The following is a 12,018-nucleotide window of genomic DNA, read 5'->3' on the forward strand; positions in this document are numbered from 1 at the left end:
CCACGTGCCGTATTTCCTCATTGTGATTTTAGCACAGCTATTTCAACTCCTCTGGCACGACGAGTGCATATTAAGTAATTTAAACGAGGGGGGGGGGGGGCTACACATCCTTTGTTGTCATCCTTCCATACTCTGCCACACACGCTCAAAAGGCTCCTTGCCGCATTTCCAACCTTCGGATCCGTGCGATGGGAAGCCTGCAGCCTAGCGAGCCGCAAGCAGGGGCAAGAAAACACTTAAGAAAAATCAAAACTGTCCAAATTAGCCCCGCAGCCGGGCAGGTCGGATTCGGGAGGCCGGCAGAAGGGTGCTGTCTGTTCAGACCTTTGTCTCACACAAAGCCACAGCGAATTACGGGCGTCTTCCCGCTGCAGTTCTTCTGCGGGAAGAGAGCAACACACACACCCACCCCCCCCGTTAGCCCCCCCATTTCTGCCCGCCGGAGCGAGAAGGGGTGTGGAGGGGGGTGTGCCCGCCGCGGCCCTGCCCGCGGCTGGCTGTCACTCCTGATCCCCGCTCGGCGTCAGGGGGGTGATGGGTGGGTGCAACCCCGCTATCTCCGTGGAAGCTCCGGCAGGACGCCGCTGCGGAGGCGCGGCCGGGCCCCGGTGACCGGGGAGGAGGAGGAGGAGGAGCGGGCGGCCCTCACGTCACTTTCCCCGGCCGCGTGTTTACGTGGAGAGGAAGATGGCGGCGCCGGTGGCCCCGCCACGGCAGCTGTCGTCGCTGTGAGGCGGGACGGGACGGGACGGCGACAGGACAGCGATCGTGCGCGCCCCGGCTGAGGGGAAGGGGCAGGGTGGGCCCCGCCTCCCGCCACCGGTAACGCTCTGCTCTCCCGTATAGACGCCATGGAGGACGAGGAGCGGCTGAAGAAGCTGGAGGCTGGGAAAGCCAAGGTAGGAAGAGGCGGCGGCGTGGCGGGGAGGCTGCGGGGAGCGCGGTGGGGCCGGAGGAGGGTAAGTCAGCGGGGCCGGGCGGCGGCGGGGTCTTGGCTCGGGGCCCCGCCGCGAACAAAGCGGCGGGTGGAGGAGGCGCTTTGTGCCGCCCTCCCTGCGCACCCCGGGCTCCCCCCGCTGGCTTGCGGCCGGGCCCGACCTGGCCGGGCCCGCGGGGTGCCAGTGGCCGGCTGACAGCGGGCCCCGCGCGGCGTCGCCAGCGCCACAGGTGCCTGTGGCAGGGCTGGGCGGTGACAGGCCGGGCCGCCCCCCGCTGCGGGGGCCGGGCGGCGGGAGAGCCGGGGAGGAGGAGAGCTCACCTCCCTACCGCTTCTCAGCCGGGGCATGAATTCCTTTTGCCTCTTAAGCCGGGGAAACTCCCCTTAAACCTTTAAGGAAGTTTATAAAAGCGACAGCTGCTCCTCGGCGCGGTGCTAATGCCCTGAGGGCGCCTCAGGAGGCGGAGGATTAGAGATGGCCGCGGCGATGTGATGCGGTGAGGTGCCTTCACCCCTCGTCTGAAGGCGGCGGGGGAGTCCCCCGCACGACCTCGCCCCGTGGCCCTGCAGGGGACAGCAGCCCTTGGTGCCCGCACCCCCACCTTCCCACCGCCTCACGGGCGGTCAGGCGGCGCAGGCGGTGCCCAGCGGGTTTACCCAAGTGTTGTTAATCGGGGAGCTTATAATTTTACTCTTTAAGCATGGCTCAGTGCACGCCGGCTGCAGAGCGCTGCGCCTTCTGGGCAACAGACTGGAGTTACCACACTCCAGGAGGATCTCCTCTTTACTTCAAAGAAGGCTTTGGTGTGGTCAATGAGATAAGATAATTAATAGCATTCGCAGGAAGATGAGTGTTTTGACATTAGGTATCGTCTGGTTCCTTCCAGCAGTTATTGCTAAATGATAAAGAGTTTGTAAGTCGTTCATGCTAATGATACACCTGTAACTGGGCAAGAGCAATAGTACAGGCAACAAGAAGACAATCTCAAGATGAAACTGCGAAACCTCATCAGTGTCTTGTTTATGTGGTCTATGGAAAAGAGAATGTGGTTCAACTGTGAGGTATTGAGTAGGTATTTTGCTGTATTAGACAAAAACTTAGTGTGTTTTTATTTCTTTTGAAGAGTATTCAAAAGGTACACTGGGAAACTCTCCTAGATTGAGCTGTATGTTTGTATAGGAAAACCTGTTCTTAAATGCTTAGAGCGAGAACAGTGTTTACACAGTGTTCCGTACAGCGGCATAGCATGCAGTAAGGCACTGGGACAGATCAGGTACTGGTGGCAGTACATTCTGTTACACCCAGGTTGGCTAATTCTCTTGCAGAAAATTAGAAAGTAGTTTGCAAAGAACATGGTTGAAGTAAATTTGCCAGTATTATAAACCACAATGAAGAATTTATCAAGAGAACTTCTATTTTTCTGTCCATGTTGGCCCGCGATTAACGTAGAAAATTAATGACAATTACTGAAAAGTGAAACAAAAGCCAGGACTCTAGCAGGAGCAATGGCTTCCTTCTTAATTTGAGAAAAGACATGTACATACTTTACTAATGTATTTTGTATTTTAGGAGCACTGTCATAACTCTCACCCTTCTTCAAGTCTTTTATGACTAAAAACTAATGATGTTCTTGTAAGTATTCACCTGAAGATTTTCATATTCTATGCTTTTAAACTTCCCTTGTGGTTTAAGTCATTATAACTCTTTAAAGTTACATGGGATTTAAATGGGAAGCAACTGTAAAAGGGTGTTCATTTCTTAGATTTTTCATTGGTGTTCTGTGTACCGTTTACCCCTTTTTATACATGTGAATGACGTAATCAAATGTATTGTACTGTGGGGACTGGGTTGCAGTCTTCCAGTGACATGTGTCACTGGGAAAGGCAGAAAAATTGTGCTAGCAGAGAATGGAAGCAGATGCTTTTCTCTTTTTCAAGGGTACAAGCACGTTCACAGTATCATGATCAGTATGTCCCCTAAAATTTCTTGTCTCCAGTGAATATTTTCGGCAAACTAGAGCAACAAGCATCCAAAAAACATTTGAGCCTAACCACTGAATGTTGTTTAAATAAAATAGCTGGAAAAGTGTATTAAAGTATGTGTTGTTACTATGCGAAACCAGCAAGTATTGCTATACTGCAGATACCTGGATGAATCTGCCTGAAATGATAAATTTTAAAAATAAACAAAATGTTACATAAACTGCAGTGTGAATGTTGGCAATTGGGAGACCAGTAAAAGAGTCTAGTAGGTGCCATGGAGGTGGCTGGTATATTGCTAACAGTGGAGTTACTATTTGAAATTGGGACTTAGATTCGTGTTTGGTTTGTTGTGTGTTTTGTTTTTTTTCTTCTCAAAAAGCAGGTAGCTAACTATTCAATATGTGCATTTTAAGCAGTATGAACTTACTGCTCTGTAAAGCAATCATTTGGTTGTTTTCTGATCATAATGTTGAGTAGGCAAGCTGTGGAGTTTAGTCTTGTGTGAATTTATCCGCAATGGAACTTAGTTTTTCTTTATTCTTGATGTCCTCTTAAGACACTGTCTCCCCACATAGATCTTTTACAGAGAGGTGTATTACAAATGGATTTTCTGCAATGGAAGTGTCTTTTGAATCCTCCTTTATTATTACTGGAAATGAGAAGCTACATTGTGAATTGTGCCTTGGTGCTATATGCACTCAAACCTGCCAGAGTGCATCTCAGTGTGAACACAAAGCCTTCGCCAGTACGTCATTTGAAAAATGGAATAACAAGCTTTAATAGAAGCTCACCAGCATTCATGTGTACCTGCTTATTTTGAAGCAGTTGCGCCATATGTTGCTGTTCTGTCTGGTAAAAGCCTGCAAAGGCAAGGGAGGCTCAAAGTTAAACCTAGTAAATTACATGCTCCTTTTTTCCGGACCTATAGTCATTCATTTTCCTTTGCCACAAGGTAAATGTGCTGGATATTAACCTAGACTATAGATGTCTGTCTCCCTTACCCATTAAAATGGTCTCTCTGTGCCTTTATAGAACATCCGTCTCTCCAAACAAGCAATTTCTTGGTCTTAGATCCCAATCTGATTATGGTGGAGCAAGAAAAATGTCAAAAAAAGCTAGTTAAGGGAAACAGGGTTGACTGTGGTGGAAAGGAGAAGATGTGTACCAGCAACAGAAATATAGATGCATGTGTTGTTAAGTTGATCAGTGCCCCAAAACACAGTGAACTTAGAAATCAATCAGATTAAGGTATGTGCCTTCCTGAAGAGATTCTAGAGTATTGTTGATGGCCTGAGATAGCGTAGATAGACCTGGTCTTACAAAAGACTACAGAGGATGGTGACTGAAGATCTAGGTGAGATATTTATATAAACATACAGTATGTGTGCATGCCTCTGTGCATCAGTTTGCTTGGAAATCTCATCTAACATTACAGTGGATACTGTTTATAGTAGTTGGGTTTATTAATTTTATGTATTTATTTAACAGCTTAGTAGCTGGCTTTTCTTATCAGGATGTTGCACTATTTTGATTGACTTTCAAAACTATACAGAGTAGTTTGCTAGCTTCAGAATAAAAACATTGGGAACTCAGATTCCCTTGTGAGAAAATGTCTGAAAGTATTTTGATAAAGCTTTTGAAATTAAAAAAAATAATTTTGATTTAATTTATACACACAAACATATGTGAAATGCACAGCTATTATAACTGGTAAAATTAAGACATATGAAAGTATCAATAGCAAGTGTTATAGCATGGTCCATTTTACAGTGTTGAAATTTTATTTGCAAAGTATTTAAATATGTATGTTGCTCCTGCTAAAACTTGTGTTGAGGAAAGGGCATGCTCCCTAGCTGTATGCTTGGGTGGGTTTTTTTGGTTGTTTTTTTTTTTTTTTTTGTGTAGGAGGGGTGGGTGAGGGAAAGACACTAATTTACTTTGTAAATTCTCTCAGGTTGGTCTAAGATTTCAGGTCTGATGTTAGAAATGCATAATTTAATGTCCTGATTTTCAAAGGTTCTATGTATATTTGTAATACGTTCTTGTTGAGGTGTTTGAAGAAATCATGTAATTGTCAAAGACCCTTAAGAAATTAGGGAACTGGTTTGGTTAAACACTTGAGCACAGAATGCTCAAGTCATAGTGTGACTGCTTTTGATCCATACTAGAGAATTGCTGAGCAGACAGAACACTGAAGTTGGTTTGGGAAACTCTCATGGCACTCAGTGGACAAGTATTACAGGTTGTATGAGTAATTTGACATGTTATCTTCACAAATTGAATAGTAAAAAGAAATAATTGCATATTTTATCTTCCGGTCATGCATGTGAATATTTCAGTTGGCTGAAAATGAAAATGATATGTGTTATTAAAGTAGCATTGTCTAAGAGTCTGAGAATGTTTGCTGTTTGCATCCTTATGTCTTACTCTTCTGAGGAGAGAAAAAGATTTTACTTCCTCATCTCTGGCGTGTTTGGGATCAGAAGTTTTGGATTTCTCAAGGAAAGCTGTTGATCAGTTGTGTTTTTTTTAAATAAAAGACTCCAGTGAAGCATGGAATAATTATGTGCTACAGTGATTAAAGCCCTAGTTTAAAACACCCAGAAGAATTCAAGATAGATTGTGTTTGTAGAACACAGTCCTTGTAAATTCCCTTTAATTTACCCAAAGAGGAAAAAAGCAGTATCTCAGTGGTTATTAAGAGTTTTTCACCACAGAAGACAAATTAAATACATCTAAACCTTACATTTCATTAAAGACCTGCCCTACTAATGCATCTGCTTTTACTTTCAGGTGTAGACTGTTCGTTTTGTTTATCCTCTGTCTGCCTCAAATATCTTGAACAAAAACAATTAAAGAGAATCCTGGAAGCAAGAATTTCCTTTTCAGTCTGCATTTTCTTACTCTGCTTTTCTCTTAAAATAAGAAGTCATGTTCAGCTATATTGCAAAATGCTAATATCGTCATAAAGCTCTAGTCATTGCTGTGAATCTTCATAAAGTATGGAGGCGATCAACTTCATGGGCTAAAAGCTCACAGAATGAGAATGATGCTGGGTTACGCCTGTATCTTAATATGCTGTATGCATATTAATGGACAAGAGAAGAAGCAACTGGAGCAGAGTCTAGGCTAAGTCTAAGGAGTCTCCTGCAAAGAATCATAGAATAATTTGTGTTGGAGAGGACCTTTAAAGATCATCTAGTCCAAACCCCCTGCCTGTGTTGCTCAGAGCTCCATCCAACCTGACCTTGAATGTTTCCAGGGATGGGGCATCTACCGCCTCTCTGGGCAACCTGTTCCAATGTTTCACCACCCCCACTGTAAAAAAATTTCCTCCTTACATCTAGTCTAAATCTACCCTCTTTTACTTTAAAATCATTACCCCTTGCCCTATCACAACAGGCCCTGTAAAAAGTTTGTCCTTATCTTTCTTATAAGACCCCTTTAAGTTCTGAAAGGCTGCAATAAGGTCTCCCCGGAGCCTTCTCCAGGTTGAACAATTCCAACTCTCTCAGCCTTTCTTCATATGAAAGGTATTCCATCTCTCTGATTGTTTTTATGGCCCTCCTCTGGACCTGCTCCAACAGGACCATGTGTTTCCTGTGCTGAGGGCTCCAGAGCTGGACGCAGTACTCCAGGTGGGGTCTCACCAGAGTGGAGTAGAGGGGCAGAATCACCTCCCTCGACCTGGTGGTGTGGGTGAGCTTTGGCTCAACAGATGTGAATGGAAACTGCGTAATACCTTTGTCTATAATGAAGCAGGAAGAGTGCAGTGGAACTATGAAAAAGTACTATTATGAAGAAATGGGCTTTAACACAATTTACTTGAGGGAACCCTTTTTCTTGCACGTGAAGATCCTCACAAACCTGTAACTAATTCCTAGTCATTCCTCTCTGCTATTGCTAAGCTGTTTCTTCTTCCAGGACCTTCTGATATTGTTGGTTTTTTGGCTCCTCTTCTTTTACAGGCTTCAATCCACTCCCTCTCCTTTGCATCTCAGTCAATTCTAAATGCAAATAGTAGGAGGTATGGACATGAGTAAGCTTAAGAACTGGGTTTTGTCTTGCAGATAAAATCACAGATACAAGGACTGAATGTTACCCTGGAGAGAAAACATGTAGTTTTAAAACTCTTTGAGTAAAAGCAGAGGGGGCAGAAATTGAGTAGAGATCAGAGAGAAACAAAAGGTGAGGTGTTCACCTTGTTATGCATGCTTTTATTTTTGTTCAAAACAGTGGATATCTCTGCATTTCATCATAGAAAAAAGATCTGTATACATTTGAGATGTAAATACATTTTTATCAGTATAGTTTATTGCTACTGGGGTGATACATAAACTCGGATGACAGATCGAACAGAAACCATTTTCAAGACACATTCTGTTTCTAATAGAAAAATTGGGATGACTATCTTAAATATTGAGTTTTTTTAGTAGCTTTTAATTGTTCTCTTGAGCATAATAACAGCTACCTGCTCTTTACAGTTTTCTCAATGTTCTTTCTTCCTTTTTTTTTTTTTTAATAAAGTAAGTTTAATTTTTTCCCATTGTGTTCCAGTTTCTTCTGGACTTTATTTGGTCCTTGTAAAAAAAAAAAAAAAAAAAAAAAAAAAAAAAAAATTGAAATCTGGGATTTCAACTCCTGTTCAATTGGTACTACTAGAACTTTTCCTATTTCTAAGCATGTTCTCCATTTTTCTTCTATTTCCTGGTTTTGATCTCCATTTTCTTAATTCCAGAGATCTATTCTTGCTTTCCATATAGGGCTTGATTATTTGTTTTAAATGTTATCGTCAATATACCCTTTTAGTTGAAGCTCTAAAGTAGCTGTCTACTTTACAGTAGTGATGCAAGGTAGAATGAGCTTAAACTAATACTTTCTTCTGAGGATGGAGATAAATAGCACTTCAAAATAACCTTTGTACTGTAGCCAGTTTAGAGAAAATTGGTCTTTTATCCAAGATATCCAGTGATTTTCACAAAAACAGGGAAATAAAGCAACAGAGTATTTTTAGTAGCGCTATGAAAGCAAGAAATTGCATTGTAAAATCAGAATTTAAAATGTTTTCTTGCTGCTCCATGTGTAAAGAGAAGGAATTACAGAAGAGAAAGCACAAAGTTGCTCCTTGCCTACATTCAGGACTTTCTTCATTTTAGCACTTGTCTCTCCCTCATTTCTCTGGTCTACTTTCCAAATACTTAATTTCTTAGTATGGGTGTTGCAATAGCAAAACAGAGCTGACTGTGGCATTTATTTCCCTCAGTTGCAACAGTATCTAGACAAGTTTATTTGTTTATACAGATTTGGAAATAAGCATGATCACCACCACACATTCTTTCTAAAATACTTTCAGTAAAGTGTATCTGATGCTCCAAGGAAAGTAGATTGGATCTGCTGGCATATGTAGGTGTTACCAGAAAGCCCAGTATTTTTTCCCCACAGGGAATGACCAAACAAATAGGTGCTTTTAAATATTGATGTACAGTGATATTAACTGCAGAATAATACATGGTTACTCTAGCATCTTAGTGTTTGGAGTAGTGAAAAATCTGATGAAAATGAGGAGAAAAGAAAAAAGGCTGCTGATGTAGGTCCAACTTTGTTTTCATACTTTATATTGCAATATCAGATTATATACTAATAACACAATTGTTGGGAATCCTAATTTAGGGGCTGAAAGCTCTGTCTTAAATATCTGCCTCATAGCTAGAGATTTCAGTGCATTGCTGGGTATTTGTTTCAAAGTCATTTTGTTACTGGTACCAGCTAAAGTCACACTTTGAATTTGCAAAGACATGTTGATAAATGTACCGCAGTTCAGTGAAATGCATCTGATAATTGCAGTCTTTGACTGCTATGCTGAAACATAAAAGTAAGTATATCTTGAAATTTATGATGATGAGACACTTGTATGTTGACTGCAAGGTGCTGGCATGCTGTATTGCGTTGATGGTTCTGGTGTTCCTGTTTCTTGAAAGAAACCTTAATCTGCATTTTCACATGATTTCTTGAGAAGCCAACATTTTATAATATATACTACAGCCAGTGGAGAAAAGACAGAATAATGAATAAAAATGGTAAGATTTCTTAGAATTCTTAGTTTCTTGTAAGTAAGGAGTCAGTCGTCCAGTTTCCCTCCTCTTCTGAAAAAGAAACCCAACAAGCTTCCAGATAGAACAAATTCAGTAGTTGTCAGCTGGGCAAAAGAATGGGAGACTCTGTAAACCAAACACTAAACTTAGGAAAGTGAGAGAGTAATCAAATCACAGTTGTAACACCCCTAAGTTGTAGCATCATCAGAAAACAAAGAAGAGGTAGTCTCTTAGACCATGCTTCTCTCAAAACACAAAGAAATGTTAAGACTCTCCACAATTGGAGATAATAATTTCAAAGACAATGTGTACTATTTTGGTGGTATTTCCAGGGGAAAGCATAGATTTCCTGAAAACTATACTGCCATGGCAAAATTACAGCATATCTCTAAAATTACCATCCTGAGCTGTAGACCCAAGAAGACTGGTGGAGTTGAAGAGGTGGAGTAGATGGGATTCTGGAACGGAGTATGTTTCTGTGCAAATATTGATAAAATAGGTGTTACAAAGAATAAGCAGAGTAAGTTGCATAAGAGTTTACTCAAATCTGACTTCACTGGTAGGCCCTCATTTAACAAAGTGGTTATTCCTTGATCCTGGTTTTGTTTTCTGAAGTTTGTACTTGTCCTTAAACTCTTACTTCACTGTGTGAAACCTCCTGTGTCCAGCCACAAAACAAGGGGAAAATATTTAAATGTTCCTAAATCCACTTATATTGTCTAAGTGAGGTAGCTGATTTAATATTACTACCATACATTGAGAATATGTATTTTCTATTAAAAGGCATATAGGAGAAATATCTTACTATTATAGGTAATGCTTCATAACCATGGTAAGAAAACCCTGTCTTGGTATGTTTACTAGTATGTTGTGCTAGCTGGCATATTTTGCTGTGTTTAAAAAGATAATGGAATTCCTGATACAAGACTCCTCAAAGGGTGTTGTGTTTCCTAGCTTTTCTTCATTATTTGGAATATATTCCAGGAATTAGATTTTGCTATTTAAAAAAAAAAAGGAAAAGGCCGAAGTCCACAGAGAAGTCTGGACTTCTGTGAGCAATATTGGTCTTTGTGAGCTCCCTTCTCATGATTCAGCAGCATGTAAAAAAGTAGTAGAAGCCTGTCAAAATAATATAAGCCTGTCAAGTCTTGCAGACTGAGCATGAAATTCATGCAGTTTGTTCTTTCCTTATGTCTGCTCTGCTCCTCACAGAGCTGTCTTTCACAAACCTACTGAGTTTGGGGGCTTTATTCTCACTCTGTCCGTTCAGTGCCAGACATGCCAAATGGTATGAATTCATTTAAAAATAATATAAACAAGGTGGGAAAATGGTGAAGTGCAACTGAGTTTGACTTGTTTTAAAGCATTTTACAATTTATTACAAAAAAAATAATAATCCCACAAATGATTTTTTAAATGAAAATTTAAAGTCTTGTTCAGTTTCTACACAGAGTTGGAGCACAGAGGTAGCCAGAATGCCTATGAATAATCTCCAAAAAATGTATCTCAATTCTCCAGACTACTTTGAAAATCTCAGCGTTAGCATGTGTGAAAAGATTTCCTTTGAAAACTGGGTGGAAGTCATCACATCGCTTGTGCTTATTAACAAGGAGTGGCTATTAGTCCCTGCTAAGCTTGAACAGAATTTAAACTGTTGATCTGTATCTGAAAAGCTGATTGTCTTGTTGCCAAATATGTAACCTCTCAAATTCTGTATCAATTCCATGGCACTTACGAGCTTGAAAAAAATTACGATCTTGTGTTGGTTATTAATAAAGTCTTATTTAGACATAGCCTGTTCATTCTAAAGGTGCCTTTTTCTTTCAGACTTCTTAGTTAGTGAGAAATTAAATGTGAGCAAAACTATTCAGATCTTACTGTGCTTTATTCCATTCCTTTATATATTCTCTCTACCTTTTAAAGTGGGGTTTTTTTTTTCAGTTTTTGATCTTTAAATATCTCTGACATAGATACATTTTTATTAAAGAGGACACAGTGTGAAGTGGAGGAGAAAAAAACCTAGATGTATTCTATGTAAATAAAACTAAAATGGTTTACAACAGAGTAAAGTTTCTGCTATTATAAATTCTTTTTTTTTTCCTCTTAGGAGGAAAAAAGTTAAATTTAACATGAATTAGGGGAGTATAAGCAGTACATAGAGACTCAAAGTAAACTGATAGTTGATGCTTTTTCTAATATCCACAAAATATTCTTTTGAGCCCGTTTCAGCCAACTTCTAATAAACTCTTCTTCCTCATTTAGTATATAGACTAAATGTTACAGTGCATGAGAAAAGGAAAATATGCCTTGTTGTGAAGTGTAGGAGTCCTGCTGATCAGGAAAAACACGCAGCGGGCTGCAACCCCTCTCTTGCAGCATCAACACAAACCAGAAATAGCAAATGCTTCTGTGATTTCAGTTTTCTTGCATTAGCTACACAGAGGAGTGTGGAGAAAGCCTTTTCAGATACAGATTCTCTCCATGCATTTCATTTGGTGTCTCAATATTGCTGCATCTTTAAAGCCCTGTACTCTAGAAATGCTAGTCTTTTAAGTTAATTAGTTAGAATTTGTAGTTGACTATTGGCGGTGTGTTGTGGAAGAACAAACTACGTGAGCTGTTTTGACTAGGATCCCACAGGAAGCAGCAATTGCCTGACTATAGTTTTCTTTAGATGTGTCAGGATTTTTCCTGTACGATTCTAATCAGTATTCATGATTTTTGAGAAACAACTGATTACCCCCAACCCTGGCTCCCTGGAAGCTACATTGATACTTGATAATACACCATAACCAAGGCTGCAGTCATCAGTAAGACTTTGCTTATACTCAGGGAGTCTCAGAAGACTGACAAAAGATTGCTTTTTAAAGGAAATAGGCTTGTCTTAATGAATTGTCAACATTAATGTCCTTGGTTATCTGCACAACTGTTAATATAAGAGCATTTTTAGGTAACTGCAGCTGATTCAGACAGAACTTTTTGCTGAAAGTCAATGTGGTGTTAAGA

General features: G+C 40.7%; 1 protein-coding gene across 7 annotated transcripts in view; it reads left to right on the forward strand.

Annotated features, from left to right (window-relative positions):
• The first annotated feature begins 441 nt into the window (after nucleotides 1-441).
• The window catches only part of AKAP9 (A-kinase anchoring protein 9), a 121,387-nt gene continuing 109,810 nt past the window's right edge, over nucleotides 442-12,018 (forward strand). For 5 of the 7 annotated variants that reach the window (XR_012585471.1, XM_074574647.1, XM_074574649.1 and 2 more), the window contains exon 1: nucleotides 442-899. Coding sequence is in view for 6 of the 7 variants with exons in the window: in XM_074574647.1 (XP_074430748.1) it covers nucleotides 852-899 (48 nt within the window). In the remaining variant the exon portion in view is untranslated. The remainder of the gene's footprint in view (nucleotides 900-12,018) is intronic. The other 2 variants (XM_074574650.1, XM_074574652.1) reach the window with 2 other exon arrangements.

This window comes from Larus michahellis, chromosome 2 (genome assembly GCF_964199755.1).
Source record: "Larus michahellis chromosome 2, bLarMic1.1, whole genome shotgun sequence".
Taxonomy (NCBI): domain Eukaryota; kingdom Metazoa; phylum Chordata; class Aves; order Charadriiformes; family Laridae; genus Larus; species Larus michahellis.